This window comes from Nomia melanderi, chromosome 1 (assembly GCF_051020985.1).
Source record: "Nomia melanderi isolate GNS246 chromosome 1, iyNomMela1, whole genome shotgun sequence".
NCBI classification, from domain to species: domain Eukaryota; kingdom Metazoa; phylum Arthropoda; class Insecta; order Hymenoptera; family Halictidae; genus Nomia; species Nomia melanderi.
The window spans coordinates 29,965,021-29,983,800 of record NC_134999.1 but is presented as its reverse complement, the minus strand read 5'-3'; the positions used below and the strand labels follow the sequence as shown (position 1 = coordinate 29,983,800).

Below are 18,780 nucleotides of genomic sequence, written 5' to 3'. Positions count from 1 at the left end.
TTTTTTCCAGGCACGAATTGGTCGACTCCGAGCCACAATGGAGGGAAGCTCAGAAACGAAAGGGCGAAGGAGTTCAGCGAGCCGTTGTAAGTTCGAATAATGTAACTTGAGACGTATCAAAAGCATGTATACACTATTCAGAATTATTTTCCATTTATTATAAGCTAGTTTCTGTCTATCGTTTCAATGGTTCTATTTGAAATGTTAGGTGAGCCATACAGAACCTAGAAGGAGGCATAGGAGTAGACACCGGAGTCCTTCTCAGAAGCAACCATTGCCAGACGAGCTTAGGAAGTAGGTTTTATTTATATAATTATAATATACAAAGCATTCTTTAATGTAATAGGTACAAAGTTTCTGCACATATAGTATTTATTGTAAACAAAGATCGATTAATCAGTTTAGAGGTATTAAGTGTTACCAGAGCACACGCTCAGTACGTGACAAGGTTTCATTGAAACAGAAACTTTGTCCCTTAACACTTCCACTGTCAATCGACTTCCATGAATCTCTCCTGAAATCTTCTCTTGAATAAAAGGAAAAGTTTGTAAGCCAACATTTGTCATGGTCCCTGTGTTTCTACCATTCTTAAATATTGTATTATAAATATGAGATTTTATCTTAAGACAACAGGTGATAGAACGATCGAAGTATTAAGGCTAAAATGTAAAATTAAGGTGATGTTGCTTTGAACATGTAATTAAGTTCGATCTATACATCTATTTATATATATACATATTCGTTTGTAAAATACTTTCATTGCTTCTTTTCTACTAAAAACGGAAACGTCACGTAAACGAGATGAAATTCTGTCATTCTTAAAGATGTGCACGATGACATTTATTGCCTTCGAGAGTAAGGTGTAACGACGTAACAATTAAGAGCATGATTTTTTCCAGACATTTGGAATTTGGGCTAGTCGACACGACCGGAATGAGCGAACAGCAACGGCGAGAGATACCGTATACGGTGGTTCAATCGCAATCTGTACAGCAATGTCCCTTACAATCTAGCAATTCCCGATTGGACGAGGCAGACTCGTCGTCTCTGCCTAGGTACGATGATCTCAAGACGGCCTGCAACATCCACAGTCATCCTCCGCAAATGGAGGATGAGACGGGATCCGTAGTCATTGTTTAAAATCCTCGCCCTTTGCATGTGTTTTTTTTTTTTTATTATTTATTCAGAGCATGTACATCATCTACTATAAGCATGCCCCCTTATTATTTATTTCGAGAAGCATGACAGACCCTTAATAAATCGATGAGGTTAACAGCTTTTCGCACCTGTGTATTTATTTCCTGGCTGGCACCCACTGATGCTTTTTGCTATTCCACGGAAGTATCCGCGTGGAAGTATACGTCCTCGGAACCGTAGCAATTCCCCGTTCGTTCTCCTGTGTCCGTATCATGTCTGTGCCCTCCGTATCCTGTTAAACGTTTTGTTGTGTAATTGTGTTTGTGGTAATTGCATTGTGTACTCTCGTCGAACGAACGTTGGTATCTGGGAGCATCGAGACTATTACAAAAGCCGATCGAAATTCGTTGTGTATTGATATATCTGTGTCACACCGGCGAGAATCCCCTTTAGGTGTCCCGGTATTTGAAACGACCGACCGTTGAACGACCTACGAATGAGAAAGAAAATGACAAAAACCTGTGTGAATACTAGTAATTGTTATGAAATAAAACAGAAAAGGAATGCAATCTCTAGCTCGTAGTATGTATTAACCGCATCTGATCGTTTGCCAAACTAAAATGTGTATGCATCGATGTCGGATTGGTGTCCGATCAGGAATGATCGTTTAAAAATTTGGAGTGGCTATCGAAGACTGTGAAGGACTCACTTTCAGAACAATCGGATCCATTGGCAAAAGAAACAGAAGAATGATACAGCATAGTCGCGATGGAAGTTATAATTTGCCACCGACCAGGCCGGGTCAAGTCGAGGCTAAGTACTACGACGGTAGTAGGAGCGAGTGCAATATGAGGAAGGACTTTTATTATACTCGTAACAACAGAATATTGATAGGCAGTAACGCGGACAGTGGCCTCGGGGAAAGCACACCGCAGGAATTTTCAAGCTGCTGCTCAAGCTCAGCCGACAGCGCTAAGCCCACCCGTGTAGTACGTATCTTTACGCTCGCTTTGTTTCTTTTTCATTATACAAGATTTACGATTGTTCGTTTATTTTGGTTTTGCGTGAAACACGTTACATGCTGAGTATCATATATACATATATATATATATGTACAACACTTTAATTGATTATGTTATTGTGAAATGCGTACCGATAAATATAATAATCATCTAGTCTGTAACAGATGCGATGAGATCGTTCAATAAAGATGGAAAGTAGTTAATGTCGATAAAGAGAACTGTATATTATATTTGTCGGTGCACAACAGTACCAATAGAAAGTAATGGGTTAAATTTTTGCTTCATGTAGTTTAAGCTTTTTGCTTTTATAAGAGAACAATAAGAAATGATCACAGTACTATGTGACAAATGAAATTAATTTCACTAAAATTGCACTTATACTGTTGAACTTTGTTAGAAATACTAAGCGCTTTTTATAAACACATATGGTTAAGGTTTGCTACTCTTTTCTTTTCTAGTTATATCATTTCGTTAAATATAACGAAAAAGTAATAATTTTACGTCAGTTTTTCGTTATATTATGTACAACGTATTTTCGTGTTATTTGTTTGTCTATTGGAATAGTATTCAAAGATTTATTCAACGAAATGTTATTTCTAGAATGTAGTGTGTTGTATCATAAAATTTTCTGCATAGTGAATTAGTAAAATAGTTTTGTTTGGTATAGACGCAATTGCAATTAGGGGGAGAGGTACGCTATGAACTGTCTTCAAACCAAGAAATCTACCCTCCTGTTGATACTACTCTGGATGCTGTTCTGCAGCCCATAATATCGTAAGTGCTTCTTTTCATTGCTTTGTGCTTCTCTCTTATAATATTCAGTATTAGAAATTGATTAAAATCGAAGTCTGGCTTCATTAATACCTAATGCATTATACGCTGCTGAACATTCTACTTATTCTTGGAATAGTATAATTACACTTTCTAAAAAGTATTGGTACTTTTAGACAAATTTTAGATCACGTTTTTACACGTACATTTGTTTCATTTAGAAAATTAAATGCTTAAAACAAATGAGCATTTGTATTTTAATGCATTCCCATTTTGCACTGTTTCAGAACTTTAACAAGGAGGCAACGTCACCAGCCGAAATGAGCATGAAGCTTTAAATAAATACAAAATAGACATTTATGCACATATTGTATATTTAAGAAAGTTTTTTATACCTCATTCAAATTAAATATCAATAATCCCATCAGTCACTGAAACTTATGAAATGAACCATAAACAATGAATTAAATGCGCAGCACTTTTATTCCTTATTTAAAAAAAGTGTCCCTAATCTTATCTAGTCCTTTATTTAGCTCTCCTTAGATGCCATGTGCCTCATTAAATTTCCTATAAATTTTTCCATCTTCTTTAAGTCCTGTGCTATCTCTGTTTTATATTGTAGGCACTGCAACAAAAAATTACAATTGTATTATTTAAGTTAGTTTGTAAAAATTAAGTTACGTAAAGGTAAGTTACATAAATACAACGCTTACCGTTCGATTATCTGTAAGTTTTAGACATAAGATACCTTTACTATGGCAATATTTCATTGTATACCGAGTCTGAAACAAGAAAACAATAAATTATAAGCTTATATATATACATGGGAAGCTAAAGTTATAAATATACTATTACCTGCACATATACATTATAAGTACTTAAGCTTTATCTGCAGTTTTTAGTAACTATAATAAATAAAATTCATATAAAACAATTGCTCTCGATATTTTTCTGTACCAAACTTAATAAAATATTATATTTCAAACACATTACACATTTAATGTAACATTACTTTCTCGGTTGATAAAGTCGTGTATAAAATAAAATCGTGTTTTACTTCGAACAAATGACGTGTCAACTTGTCAAATCAGTCAACCTCTATTATCTATGAAAATATTTTTAAATTATTGAATGAAATACTTTCACAAAACATCATTATTAAAATTTACAGGCAATTTCTAATATGTCAATATAATAATAGAAGAATAATTAATGTAAATTCAATTAATACTCACTTTCATTGGATCTTGAAGATATAACCTCTCTGCCCCTTTCTCGAATTCTTCCCATGAACTTAAATATGTCATTTTTATCACTAACTAAACAATATCAGTATAGATAAATGTGTACTACATCAATGTTACTGTTACATGTAAAAAATTGATTTTAATACATCATCGAAAATGACGATACTTATCAAAACACAAGACTTGTAAACGCAAAGCCAGATGGTTTGCTGGAACCGGATAAGAAAGTTCCAGCACAGACGATACACCTCGTCTGTGGTTCCAGCAACTCTAACTAGATTTTCCTAAATTTGCCGCAAGAGGGCAATGAATCACCACTGATTGTAATGATGATCATTGATACAGACTTAAGCCATAGACCTACAATTCGCCTACTTTCCATCTGAAAACCGCAAAATCACCTAACCGGTTGGGGAGGCAGGGGGAAACGATCACTTGCCGCACTCGGCTCGATTGATATACCGACTTAGTATCGGCACATCTTTGTTACTGGCCCGGCCACGGGATGAAGAAAGCAGACGGCCAATAAGGACGTGTCAAAGCTCAGTCAGCACTAACGTAAAAGACGAATAGTAAATATATGAGAGTAAGAAGGACAAAGACAATTAATTTTGGTGACATCACCTAACGAAAACAATTAGGTACTATTTAGCTAGAAGTTTGAGCGATTTCATAATCGGTAGCGCCACCAATCCTGGAGAAGGAAAGACAAGGATGAATATATAAAAGTGAGAAGGACAGAGACAATTGATTTGGTAGTGTCACCTAGCAGACACAATCTGGTAATATTTAGTTAGAAGTTTGAGTATTCTCACACTATGTGGCACCATCAATCTAGGACAAGGAACTGGGATTTTTAAAAATTGTAATCTTAACGGCTAACGAAGGGGTTTCTCTAGGGGGTTCGAGGAGTTTGTCAAGGGGGTACGAAGCAGGAATAGCAGGGATGTTGACCCTAGGATTTTGTTTTTCCTTTTCAAAATTCGAAACAGAGTTAAATGTTTTGTTTATATAATAAATATAAATGTTATAATTAATTATTCATTGTTAAATATTTAAGGAGCGCGACTCGTGGTCGTCTCCCCTTGTCCTCCAAATCAATTAGCTGATTGAGGGAGTTCCATATGGGAAGAAGTGAACTGTAACAATAAAATTCAAAACATTCTGGGAACAATGCAGATCAGCAAAAAATAAAGATACATAGTTGTACACAGTTTTTATTATGTATATCATTAATTACAAATAAATAATATCACAAAATAGAATTTGCAACACAAAAGTCAACTAGATAAAATCGTGACTTAAGTACTAATATGTTTTAAATTCTTGATAAAATAGAATTCTTTTTAAATTAGTAACAGTTATTATATTCATATTATTGTTATTGTGAACAAGTAACAAATATCTAGGAATGTTGGAAGTTTTCTATTATTAAGTTATAAAATATTTCCTAGTTACGTAAAAAACGTTTGTTATTTTAGTTTATAAAAAGATTACACTTATATCTTTTTTAAATACGCGATAAAATTGTTAGTTAAAATAATGTAATCTTTCTGTAATTTCTAGTGATTAATGGAAACGCCATTTGTCATTATCTTGTTTATACAAATCCAACAAAATATCGAAATACTGATCAAAATTTATTTATGTCCAGAGTGCTGTTGGCATAATGCCTTCTACAGTACCAGCAGCAGGTTTTAAATCCTCGTTACATAAAAAGTTTAGTGGCATATTCACTAAATGACCCTGAAACAGAATTTAAAAATATTACAAATTAAAAAAAAAAAATTATATCGATAAATATTTCTTTATGAGATCATACTTTTATTTTTTCAATCATTTCTTGCGCCAGAAGTGGATTAGATGAGCAAAGTGGTTCCTCATTCTGATATTGTTTCAACATAGAAAAATTAACAACTTTATCTGTAGGAATGCAATGAAATACTTCCTCATAGATTTCCGTATTTCGGTTACTTCTAGCACACCATACATCTCTATAAAATGACTTTTGAATTATGTCAGTTAAATCTATTTCTTCATTTGTCTCAAATAATCCTAGATGTTCAGACATTAATTGTTTCCGTAATGATCCTGCAAATTTACCACAAAGAAATGGTATATCGTTCATTCTTCCATCCTCGAATTCTTGATCCTACAATTAAACAAATTATCAAATTTCTGAGCTTAAATTTTGTTTCAAAGAATTTGTGTGTAATATTTACTCGTATTATTACTGCAATTTCGCTATCTCGTGTTGCTATCATGCTTCTATCGTTAATGTTGGCTGAACCACAAATCACTGTATTGTCATCCACAATTAACAGTTTGCTATGAACATAAATTAGTTCCGTCACTAATGTACCATTCAACATTGCGTGCGTCCTTAACCCATGGAAAGTAATATATTCACTAGGATCTTCTATTCCTGCATCAATTAGTCGATTTAAGATGGCATCTTTCCCTCTGCAAAACAAAAAATTAAAGGTTTTATAAAAATATCTTTTAATACCTTAGTTTGTAATCAATTTTTACCTGGATATAGAAGCATAGTTCCAATGAGTAATAGCACGTAAAGCTGTACCACTAGGTCCTCCAACTTCACCTTCAAAACCTGGTAGTAGTGGCATGATTACAAATACTCTAAATATTGCGCCTTCTCGATGAGCTCTCAAAATTCGTTTCAACAATGTTTCTCCTATACGATTTTTTACAGCCGTTCGTTCCATAGATGCCAGTGTAATAAAAAACTGGTTTTCTATGTATATATATCTACAATAAATTTTCAATCGTAAGTTCTCGAGTAGTTATAATTTATATGTAATTAGATCATAGCTAATTTGCAAAAAATAATTGCAAAGGGTTTATTATTAATGTAATTGCACGAAGTAATTTTACCTTTCAGCTTTACTAATCGCATCTATGTAAGCCTCTTGTATACTTTGTTCTAAGGTTTCAGAATCAAGGAAACCAACTGACCAAGAGCTGACTGATCTCAACACTTGACATTGCACATTATGCACATTAGCTTCTTCAATGAACGGTACGTAAGTTTTACAATCACTGTACGATTTAGGAAGTAAAAATGGATAAGATGCATTTAATTTTGCTTTTTCCATCTACAAATCCAGAATTTAATAACCCTACGTAACTACATAATTATTGTAACTTCATAAATATTTACCTTAATTGCATTCCAACGTTGAATAAAATGCCTAGCAACATCTCTAGCCGATGCACCTTGTACCATAACTCCTATGTCATGCCATGGCATTCTGGGTGTCGTGCTTCTATCTACTAAATCTTGATAAGGTTTTTCAAGATCATTAAAATCTTTAACGATAAAATTTGTATAGTCTTTTCCTAACCAGAGTTTAGCTGTGCCCGAATATTCTGAAGATACATCTTCTGATTTATCTATCACTGAACCGCTAGTTTCAATTAGAGTGTGCAATGTGCCACTGAAAAATATCAATTCCTTAATACTTTAATTTTGTTAAAAATTATTTTTTTAATGTATTATAAGTTTACCTATCTACAACATCTTCTTCATCGCTACTTCCTTCATTCGGATTGTACACCATATTAATTAACTCCTGTCTTTTTAATTTTATGTTCTGTTTTACTTTATCCATGGTATTTATAGCCATGCCAAAAAGATTTTTTCGTTCTGTTGTTGGGGTATCACATTTCACAGTATCCACCTCCGACGGTTGTGGCATGAACATTATATCTTCTGGAGTAAATTGTGGCATTGCCAATGGCATTACTGCTCTGGAGCTGGTTACTGACCTTGAAAAATTATTTATTTTGGGAACTTCTCTTTTTCTTTTACATTGTATTTTATATTAATATAGTATTTACATTACGGGTATTGTTTTCGTAGTAGCCATTACAACCGTATTAGTTGCAATAGCTAGTGGTAGCAAGACATGTTTAAATTGTTTAGAGTTTGATACTTTCTTACTACTAGTATTGATACATTTTCCTCCAGATGGAATATAAATACTAGAATGATGGGTTGAACCTACGATAACAAAAAAATGTAACTGATCTAGAAATGACCTACAGTATTTTATTTCTGAATTCCAATTACCTAAATCCACTAGTCTGTGTTTATTATTATCCCATCGGCCGTAGCATAAATCAATGCCACCAAGAAATGCAATACTTTGGTCAATAACTACAATTTTTTCGTGATGCGCCCAAAGGAACACCCCTACTCTTGCATGATCTGGATGTCGTAATACTTTTATATTTTCCGGACATTTTCCAACAAGTTGTTGTTTACTATAAAAACTGTTTATTCCTAAAGCAACTTCGACTTCTTTATAAATCATTACGAATACTTTTACCCCCTTGAGCTAAAAAGAATTCATTACATGAATATTTATAAATCCCTAATCTACATTCGCAAATTACATTATAACCAAAATTATTGACAGTTTTACCGGAAATCCTTGAATTTTACATGTCAGCATTGATTTAGTAAAGACTATAGTAAGATTTGATAGAATCGTTTAGTTAATTGCAATGGAAACAATGTTTAATAATACTTACAGCTTTTCTTTGTAAAATTTTGTCTAGCCTCCAATAATCGCTGTTAATTGCTGGCCTTTTCAAAAAAATTTCAGGTGATAACCACCAGTCTGCAATAAAAATTTCTTCTTTAGCATTCTCTAATGCGTCTGCTATAGAAGACATATAACTTGATCCGTCGACAAACCAAGTGGCGGGTGTAGAAGAGCGATATGGTGCAAATGAATTGTGCGGATTTGACTGTATAAAACAACGACCTATGGAAATTTTATTTGTTATGATATATTATAAAATATTATGTATTATAGGCTAATTAAAAAGTTTACCTTCTTTATTACTAACGTCTTGGATAAATTCCATCCATTCTTTAGCCTTTCGTCTGGTCCAACAGTCAATTATTATATGTCTACTAAGATTTACAATTTGCATACCACTTCTTGAACCAGTTGTATACATCCCAAAACTGATTCCAAAACCATTGTCCATTAAAATTACTGATTTTATGCTACCATCCTTGGGCCTAATATAGGCAACGAAAGTATCCTTAACGACGAGATGCCGTGAATGCCATTTTCCGCATAAATATTTACAGAAGTTATTACATTTAATACAACACATGCCTTCTAATAAGCCACAAAAATTACATCCAGTCTTTGCACCTGATCCTGTACGTTTTAAAATAAGTCCTTCTTTGCCTTTCATACCTAAATCTGCTATAAATGATAACTGTGAAATTTCTAAGAAATTTATCTGAAAAAAATTCATAGAAGTTTTACATATGTTGTAGTCAATGTTCATTCGTTATTGATAACATATTTGCTTACAGTCTCAGGATGGTGCATATAAATCTTTATTTTCAATAAATTAGCCAAATACTCTTCTAATAATCTTTTCCTATGTTCTAATTGCTCATAAGGTACTAGAACTTCGGGTCTATTCGGAAACCTAGAAAAACAAAATACATTTTGAATTCAACAGTAAACAATATTTATTAACACTAAACGTACCGCAACCGGACATATGACTGGTTTTAAAATTTAATTAAAAATTCTACATTTTCTTTCATTCATTTAACTTAATATCAATTCTTATATCATCCAATTAATCAATTTTTCAATTTTTGTCTTTCCTTTATTTTAACAAACACCAAGAAAAATTGATCATATAATTTGTTTACATATAAAGTGCCAGTACGTTTAGTATTAAGAAGTTGTATTTTTAAGTAACCATATATGAAATACATACCTTGGTAATGCACCTTTACGACCTTTCCTTTCCTTTAGATCTACTAAACTTTTTAAACTATTCCTTCTTTCTTTGTGAGTTTTAGTTGGAAATGGTATATTTAAACTAGCACGGTAAATTTTCAATTGATTATGTAAATTTTGAATATGTTTGTACCTCTTTTTAATTATCCAAACGAAACGACCATGCCTAAACTGTATGGTATACAAATTTGGGTTCAAAGGATGCGTTGTTACACTGCGTTCATTATCGATAATCTCCACATGCACGTCTTCACCAGGAATAAATATATTACAGTTCGGGCTTTTTTTAGATAATTGATATATAGTAGACAAAGGTATCACACCAAGACATTCTAATAATAACAGATAGACACATATTATTGATAGACTTGGGAGATTATTAAAGTTAATAGGAATGACAAAACCAAAAATGCAATTAATAATAAGAAATAATTAATCTTACCATTATTATCAGTATCTTCATTACTTTGAATAATATTGGTATCATTGTCATTGAGTGTGATTTCCAAAGAATCAGATACACACAGTGCATCGTCAAACTCAGAATCGTTAGAAATCATATGTTCCAACTTGTAACTCTCACCTGTCTCTTTATTAGATAAATTGTCAGTCATTATTACTAATGAACTTCAAAGCTACCAATTGTATATTAAACATATATGACTGAATAAAATCTTAAAAGAATGTTAAGAGAAAATATTTGCCTCCAGATATATTAAACAGTTCGAATTATTCAATGAATTTTTATTAATAATATCATCTATTTTATGAATATAATTATATTTACCAAATGTATATAGTACAAAGTACTATAGGAAGAAATTTTCAAAGAAAAATGTGTATTGTGGGTATAAAACTATGTAGACAATTGCTTTAATTCAACAAAGCAATAGTATGACAGACAAGTAATGGACTTTCTTGACTCAGAACATAATCTGACGCACGTGGGAGGGGTTTAGAAGGTTGACTATAAATCCAATTAATTGCAATTTACTGTAATCAAGCAAAAACAAATGTTTGAATTTTACGATTTGACCTATATACGTGTCTAATGACTAAAACAATACTTATATATCATTATTAAATGATAAAACACGTTGTTATAAGTAAATGACATTGCAAAAAGCTTATACGAATAATTGAATGGCATAAAAAAAGGATACAACTGTTTAATCTGTGAGGTATCACATGTCACAGTACTCAGGTTACAAATGTAAAATGCTATCGATAAATAATTTTAGGGAAATGTACTTCACATGATACTGAGCAAGTTTGATATGAGTTTGATGAATAATTCCATTATCATGGATATCGTGGTCGTAATTGATCACATACGTGATGCGATCAGTGTTTATTATGTGTGACAGGTTTCGATGAACTCACACACGTGTTGCTTCGATACGTGGGAATAAAAAATCGAAGACATGCCGCGTCAGTGATCTAAGAATAAGAATTTTGTCGGTATGGTAGATATTTTGTTTTCACTTAAATAACACAAATTTTAACTATTATAGTATTAACGCTGTAAAAAAAACAAATTATAAGTAAAATGCAATTAATAATACAAATTTTCATTCGTTATTTATATTTTTATGATACACTCTTCATGATTTACGAATATTCAATCTGTTTTACCGATCAATTTTTAGAAAGCGCCTCCTTTTCATACCTATAGAGAATAATAATAATATGACATAAATTTAATTCTAAGTTTGTGAATATAATGTGTTTTCTTTATATTTATTTTCTCTTTTTTTTCTAAAATTATATTTACTTCTGGATTGATGTGCTGTAACTATCATATGTCAGTATATTTAGAATTATTGTGTAGAATTTATGTACATACATATATGACTATTATCAGCGATATCTTATCAACGATCACCTCTCGAATTATTTCTACGAAATGTAATACACAGTAATAAAAATGTACAATTCTTAGAATATTGTATTTGTATAATTTCATAGAATCTTTATACTTATTCATATAGTAATAAGAACAATTTCATATAGTAAATCATATACTAAATTATATAATAAAATCCATGTAGTAAAGAAAAAAATATTTGTAAAGCATATAACATTTATCATAAGTAAGGAAAATTAAGTATGTAGGAAATGTATACGAATATTGTATTTAATAAGAATAAATATGTAATAACTTCTTAATTTGATTTATAATAATTACAATTATTTCATAACTGTAATATAAATGGTAAGTGTACAAATATTTATAACAATTTATTTTTTTGGAAGATATATTAGGTCATCTTATAAATAATTCATTTTTTATACTTCTTTTATTTTAAAAAATTAAAACAATCAACTTTTTAAAATTTTAAATATATCACCGACGAGATATACGACAAACTGAACATGCAATGTAAATTATTGTCTCATAGTCGGGGGTTAGGTGACCCCTTTACCATGCTCGTGTCACTTACGACTTTACCAACAGAGTACAAGTAAATACAAATAAATAAATAAATAAATGAAAATTGTGTTATTTTTCATGTTTTTTGTCTTGATATTACATTTTTCTATATACTCGTAATTTCTTATATACATTTATCAGAATATTAAATATAATTCACAATATGAAAGTGCAATGTTATTACATTAATGAATACTGAATTTTTACTAAAAATGTACCTAATTTAATTGCATTATAGAGTGGGCGAAGTTCTTATCGTTTACCAAACAATTAGTTTTTAATCAAATAATTCTCTCCATCATCTACGAAAAACGTAAACATTGTCTAAATACTTTACCTGCAGATGATTGCATATTTCACATTTAAATTACAAAATTATCGCAGCTAATTAGCCTACCGTGTTCCTTTTACGGAAAATATTGTAATAAGGATAATGGTAGTTGCCCAGGTCTCACCATGTGGAGGTTGCTGCGAGAAGACTCTGGGGAGGTGGACGGAAATTGAATTCCATCGACCCCCGTTCTAATTCTAAATCTTATTTTTAACGCACTTAGAGTTATTATATTTAATATTAACCCCACTGCGGCTGTTTTCTTTCTTGAGACTGAAATGAAGTATCCCATGGTGAACGATCGCCGTCTTCTTTCGTAGACTTAATTTTAACTTAATTTAACCTTAACGGATAACTTAAATTATACATTCGTCACAGTAGTAAAGGGAGTAAATCAAGGATGAAGTTCTTGATTCGAACATGAAACAAATCAGAGAAGAAGTCTCTAATTAAACAAGAGCAAAATGAGGGGATACAAATTTAAATTTAATTTATTTTACCCTTATAGAACTATACATGGGCCGTAGTATGGCAGCAATTATTGGGCCAAGAAGTAAAGGGGGCGAATCAAGAGAAAAGGCAGAATCAGGATTACGCGAAGCAAACCGCGATCAGACAGATCAGAACGATAGTCCCAAGTTATGATGTCTTCATCTACGAATCAGAGGATGGCCACGTCTAGTGCTAGGCTCTCGTGAACCTATCAACGTCCTGCCACCAGGACTTGCCCGAGGAACTGCAGACGGATTACAAAGAAGTAGGAACCCAGCAAAAGATGGCGCGAGCACCACCGTCCCACGATGCGTCCGTCATAATATTTCGAATTGATACAATCGTAGTACGCAAATAGCAGAACTCATTGATGTGACACACGGATACATGGAGAAACAAGCGAAATCAGTGCATTAAACTAAATAACTACTCGGCATATTTTATACAATTTCGCATCCGATAAAAAGTAAATGTTACTACCCTCGGGTACGCAAAACATATCACTGTACTCACAAAATCAAAAACTGCTGAAATGGTACCACTAGTCACCGTTATCATTGCGAATCTTTCACCCTACGATGATCGATAATCGGAGTAAAGAAACAAGCATGCGACTCACCGAAGAAACAGGACGTATTTTTTGTTATGGATGACCACTGGTCAGCATCTTCCAGCACTAATTAACAGTGTACAACTTTGTTCAATAATGTCCAATATTGTCGAGCAATGCGTGAGAATTTCAGTAATTGTTTAGGAAACAAGAGAGGAGAGAGCTCCTTCATGAACGGCGACTTGCGGTGAACTGATAGTGAAATTTCGGAATTTTTATAATTGTTTGCTGGCATTCCTCAGTTTTCGTTCTTATCAGTAATATTCGGTGACTTTCGATTACGCTTGCTGGCGGCCCCACTATTATTACTTTTGGATATTTAACCATTGAAAGAATGTAATGAGTTTTATGAGGTTTTACAGCAGCGAAATATTTTTTATTCAATTATATTTAGAAGGATTTTTCGGAAGACTTCCTGCGCCTCCATAATAAAAAATCGCGACCGCCAAGCTTATCAAATTCCTCGAGTTGGCCGGAAATAGGTCACGGTCATTGCGGAAATACTTTATTTTGTACTCACTAATAATTGGAATTTATATTCTATTATCATTTATTTAACCTTCCTTGAAATTTGAATGTAACAGAAACTGAATTTAATATTCTCAGTTTCTCAGCTTTTCGGCTGTTTTCGTGTATAAATTGTCGTTAAACATTACGTACTTGAAAAATTAAATGAAAACATATCGCTCGTCCAAAAAAATGCATGAAATAATTAATTATACAGATTTGAGTAATTGTGTTCTATTCAAATAATCGTATCGAATTTATTAAAGTCTCATTGTAGAAAATTATAAAATTGATGATGAAGAATTCCTTATATTCCTTAAAATCTGAAGATGCAACATTTTGTATGAAATGTATTTAAAAAAGGATTATTTACGATAATTTATCTAATAATTTATAAGAAGAAATAAAGATAGAAAATTAATATTTTATTAGGAATGTTTTTGATGCACTCCTCGGTTTTCTCGTATACTTACAGTTTGTAAGAAATTGATTACAGAAGAAAATTGGCTGTAAATATATTGCTGTCTACGTTGGGCAGTTGATAACGGGGCGTTGGTGTCTCGCGTAAAGAAAAGTGGAGCAGCTCATAAAGGGTTCGAAATCGCGTAACCTCGTTCTCCGCTATATAGTACTACGCACTCGTGAATTGTCGTGTTTGCAATTCGAGGACGATATTTCTTATATTATGGAGTACGCGCAGGAAACCAGCCAGTCAGCCAATCGATTATTAGGAGGTAATTGTTCGGTTTTGCGATCTACTTTCGAATTAGAACACATCATCAATTTTAGCCCTGGATTAGAATGTCAAGGGAAAGCTGCTCGATCCTCGTATAATGTGACACCACCATCAGGAAAAGAAATGTGATCGTCCTTTCATTCTGTGTCAGAATTATTAAACTTGTTACGACTTCTTTCAACTCTCACGTTTCGTTTATGTGAAAAATCGGTTTGTGCCGTGTGCTATCTAGTATTACCTATATTAAAATACATACGAATTAGATGGAATATATTTAACGATTTCTGCAAGATGGAAATATTTAAAAATTGTATTCTTTCATGTTCAATTATCTTATACAAAAGTAGGTTCAAACGACGTGATAAATATTTGGATATCTTTACTTATGTTAATTAATAAATGTGTTAATATTATTAAAATAAAATTACTTTATTACTAATAATATATTAGTAATAATTAATAATATGATAATTGCTAATTTCTAAAGAAAGTGCTATTTCTCTTTTATACTTACAGTTTTTCCTGAGTCACTTATAGAAGAACGTTGGTTATTCGAATATCATTTATCTCAAGAATTAATTATCGGAATAATTAGACACGTATCAAGATTATGTAACAATGTTTATATTTATCGTGTGTTTACATATTTGGTTTTTCTTATCCCATTATCTAAAAAAACCTATTATGGGAATGTCTTCCCATTTTTTCCGATAATCAACGTTTTATTGTATTTTAATTAATAGTATAATTTTAGTATAATATCTACAGCCAAATAATACCCAGTACAATTGAATAGAACAAAATTTATTCGAACGAAAACTTCATTCTTGGAAATCAAAATAAAAAGATCAGGAGCGAACGTGTTTTTGATTAATATACAGATTTATTTATTACTACAAGCGATTCACTATTTCAATATTTAGAATTATAAATTAGTATTATCGTTACGGGCTTAGAATTTGTTATACGCCATTCATAAATGAATGTTTATTCAACAATGATAGATATCGTTAAAAAATGTTCCATCGAATCCTTCAGTGGTGCATCGTGGACTTTTACATTGGCGAATACAAGTTTTCAAGGCCTGATTATTAAAAACAGAAACGAGATGGACCACTACTTCCACAGTAAACGTTTTTGCTGAGTAAAGGGAAATATTAAATGTGCGTTCGCTTCTTTTGAAACTTTTAAGTTGTTAAACTTTATTCAGTGAGATTCGCCATAAACGCACAAAGATCAACAGGTTAGCGATAAGATAAAGTAGTATAAGGTCACCTGAAACATTCTTCAAGATGCCCATTGCATAAATATAGCATACAGATTATACAATACGAAATACAGTGTAAAATGTATAAGTAGATTATGTCAATTTTGTACAATTAACTAAATAAATATTATCAATGCGCAACGTGTAGAACAATTAATTGAAGTTCTAATTTTAGATCTGGACTGTTGAAAAACAGCTGGAAATTGTAATGTAAATGTCAGCACGGTCCATTTTATTATTCATAACAGATTGAATTACCAGAAGTCATTGCGTGGAGTCAAGTTTCGTAGCAACGAAGTGGAAACGAATGAAGAAAATTAAGTCAGGGAAGGAGACGCTGATGGACACTACATTAAAGCAACAGTCCGTTTACTTACTGTATTATATAATCGTTCGATGTCACACTGAGTGAACATTAATAGAACCGACAGAAATCGGCAATAGACGTGAAATAATTCATATGTACAAACACTCGGTGAATATCTGCGTTAGGTTATCTCAGAAAAATAAAAAAAACGACACGGATAAAAATAGGAATATTGGCCACATTTCTGTCCGTATTACTTCGTACACCTTCCCTACGCTCAATCCAATGCATCTTCAATTGTTTCAAATCGTTGTTTGCCGGCAGCACGTGTTAGGATCGAAGAGAGCGCAACGAATTTGTGGCTAGTCTAAAGTACGTTATTCGGAATTTTACATTTAAAATGGCAAGCTAGTTTGCAAATTCAAATGTGTTGATTATTATTAGTCCCTAAGGTGTCTAAATTCAGTATTTGATGTACTTTAGTTACTGTTAACAGTAAAAGAGAAATTAAATTAACTTTTTGAAATTCGTCTATAGAAACTTCATAATTAATGATTTATAATTAATGACTTCTTAAGGACACATCTGTTGCCTTTTTAATAATTGCAAAACGACAGAATCAAGAACTGGCCATTTTGACCGATCTGGTAGTTTTAGTGTCAATATGACCATCTTAAAATAAACTCAAATAAATAAATAGATAAATGAATAAATAAAATTAAACTCGAACGAATTCTTTCGAAAAATATTTTCACGAATATACCAAGAACAGTTCGTAGGCAATTGCTCGTATAAAATTTAAATTACTGAAAGTGTCAGCTTCGATAACATTTATTACGATCGATAAATTCGGAGAGGTTATACTTTTTCCATACAACTCCCTTACTTTCTCCTTTCAATAGTATCATCGTAGATTTTATTGAAATATCATGTTCCTCTGTAACGTCACGCTTTGGCGACTCCAAGAAGCAGGATCAACGATTAGCGAGGGAGATAGAGCGAAAGCAGGCGAGCTCTTCTGTGCAATTGTCCACCAGAAGATACGGTTTAGCTTTTATCGTTTCACTTTATCGTTTGGTTGCTCATGATGTGTCTCCGGCACGCGCGTAGCCAAGACATCTTCTTCGGAGGATGAATGTCGTGTTTCGTCTAGCATAACTTACGAGCCAACCACGCTAGAGAGAGAGAGCACACACACAAGACCGTTAACCCTTTGAGTGCCAGGGAACGATATATCGCTGCGTCTTGCACTCACGAAAAGTTTTTTCTTTATTTTTTAGATTTTATTTATAGATTTTATAGATTCTATTATTTTTCTTTATTTCTTAATTTTTGTCCTTTTATTTGATTAGTGATAAAGAAAATCTAACATGTTTGAGTACTCCCTAAACATTTAATGAATTTTAGATCAAAATCATACATTTTTGTTTAATACTAAATTACTGAGCAGTTAAATTGACATTTTGAAATTCGTTTATGGAAACTCCAAGAATGCATCTGTTGAAATTTTAATTGATTTACAATTCAATTTGCGTATTGTTAAATCGAATTCTTTAATAATTTCTCAGGGAAAGGTTTGTTGTATTTTTAATAATTGCAAAATGAAGAAATCAGGAGTGTATTATTCTGACCCACCTGATAGTTTTAGTGTCAATGTGATTACCTTTATACATTTTGTAAATAAATAGTTTCACTTGAATATCATAACGAAGTGATATCTCATTGTATGATAATCATTGATTTATTGAAAATATTAAATATCTAGAATGATTTTCTACTGAAACAAATCTATTCTTCCAATTTTTATAAGGATTACATATTAATCATTTTAAACGCTCGGTAGTTCCAGTATTCAACAACCATAAGTTTCAGCTTTCAATGTATTATACTCCTATGTTCTTATATATTCATTTTGAAAAGAAATAGTTCTCTTAATAATATAAAAAAATTCTTTAAGACAATAGTTGTTTGAAATCTGATTTGCGTTTATTTTGCGATCATAGGTACAATAAAAAATTAAACTGAACCAATTACTGAAGCTTCTACTGAAAATATATTTGTATTATATCCAATATAATATTTTATATTATGATAAACATTTATTTGATAAATATT

General features: G+C 32.0%; 3 protein-coding genes and 1 long non-coding RNA gene across 9 annotated transcripts in view; 2 read left to right on the top strand and 2 right to left on the bottom strand.

The window, feature by feature from the left end:
• LOC116428608 (band 4.1-like protein 4) overlaps positions 1–3,358 on the top strand; it is a 125,574-nt gene extending 122,216 nt beyond the window's left edge. For 3 of the 4 annotated variants that reach the window (XM_031980444.2, XM_031980443.2, XM_076374517.1), the window contains 6 exons: positions 11–86; positions 209–294; positions 900–1,055; positions 1,853–2,126; positions 2,827–2,933; positions 3,218–3,358. In XM_031980444.2, the coding sequence (XP_031836304.1) occupies positions 11–86; positions 209–294; positions 900–1,055; positions 1,853–2,126; positions 2,827–2,933; positions 3,218–3,254 (736 nt within the window). In that variant the 3' untranslated portion in view covers positions 3,255–3,358. The remainder of the gene's footprint in view (positions 1–10; positions 87–208; positions 295–899; positions 1,056–1,852; positions 2,127–2,826; positions 2,934–3,217) is intronic. The other variant, XM_076374520.1, reaches the window with a different exon arrangement.
• Srp9 (signal recognition particle 9) lies at positions 3,283–4,568 on the bottom strand. Its single transcript, XM_031980445.2, has 3 exons — positions 4,166–4,568; positions 3,644–3,712; positions 3,283–3,555 (listed from the first exon to the last, which is right to left on the bottom strand). The coding sequence occupies exons 1-3, from the start codon at positions 4,235–4,237 to the stop codon at positions 3,460–3,462; spliced, it is 237 nt and encodes a 78-aa protein (XP_031836305.1). The 5' UTR covers positions 4,238–4,568; the 3' UTR covers positions 3,283–3,459.
• Positions 4,569–5,776: 1,208 nt separating this feature from the next.
• Pld (Phospholipase D) lies at positions 5,777–11,399 on the bottom strand. Of its 3 annotated transcripts, none has more exons than XM_031980439.2 (15): positions 11,145–11,399; positions 10,424–10,655; positions 9,959–10,313; positions 9,538–9,658; positions 9,040–9,463; positions 8,735–8,970; positions 8,271–8,538; positions 8,039–8,201; positions 7,706–7,966; positions 7,359–7,635; positions 7,073–7,293; positions 6,710–6,946; positions 6,400–6,640; positions 6,000–6,329; positions 5,777–5,923 (listed from the first exon to the last, which is right to left on the bottom strand). In XM_031980439.2, the coding sequence occupies exons 2-15, from the start codon at positions 10,593–10,595 to the stop codon at positions 5,822–5,824; spliced, it is 3,408 nt and encodes a 1,135-aa protein (XP_031836299.1). In that variant the 5' UTR covers positions 10,596–10,655; positions 11,145–11,399; the 3' UTR covers positions 5,777–5,821. The 3 variants fall into 3 exon arrangements, with proteins under 3 accessions (XP_031836299.1, XP_031836301.1, XP_031836302.1); XM_031980441.2 differs by lacking the exon at positions 11,145–11,399 and adding an exon at positions 10,769–11,134 and having other exon boundaries at positions 10,424–10,570; XM_031980442.2 differs by lacking the exons at positions 9,959–10,313; positions 11,145–11,399 and having other exon boundaries at positions 10,424–10,566.
• On the top strand, positions 7,139–9,047 carry LOC143176935 (uncharacterized). Its single transcript, XR_013001497.1, has 2 exons — positions 7,139–7,217; positions 8,809–9,047. It is a non-coding gene; the product is annotated as an uncharacterized LOC143176935 (long non-coding RNA).
• Positions 11,400–18,780: the final 7,381 nt, after the last annotated feature.

What these genes read in the sequence shown, in the direction of transcription:
- Srp9 (XM_031980445.2), bottom strand. Translation starts at nt 4,237, where the DNA reads ATGACATATTTAAGTTCATGGGAAGAATTCGAGAAAGGGGCAGAGAGG. An exon ending in ATCTTCAAGATCCAATGAAA is followed by an intron (nt 3,713 to 4,165) that starts GTGAGTATTAAT and finishes TTCTTGTTTCAG; the next exon opens with ACTCGGTATACAATGAAATA. An exon ending in AACTTACAGATAATCGAACG is followed by an intron (nt 3,556 to 3,643) that starts GTAAGCGTTGTA and finishes TTTTTGTTGCAG; the next exon opens with TGCCTACAATATAAAACAGA.
- Pld (XM_031980439.2), bottom strand. Translation starts at nt 10,595, where the DNA reads ATGACTGACAATTTATCTAATAAAGAGACAGGTGAGAGTTACAAGTTG. An exon ending in ATATGCACCATCCTGAGACT is followed by an intron (nt 9,464 to 9,537) that starts GTAAGCAAATAT and finishes AATTTTTTTCAG; the next exon opens with ATAAATTTCTTAGAAATTTC. An exon ending in AAATTGCAGTAATAATACGA is followed by an intron (nt 6,330 to 6,399) that starts GTAAATATTACA and finishes GTTTAATTGTAG; the next exon opens with GATCAAGAATTCGAGGATGG.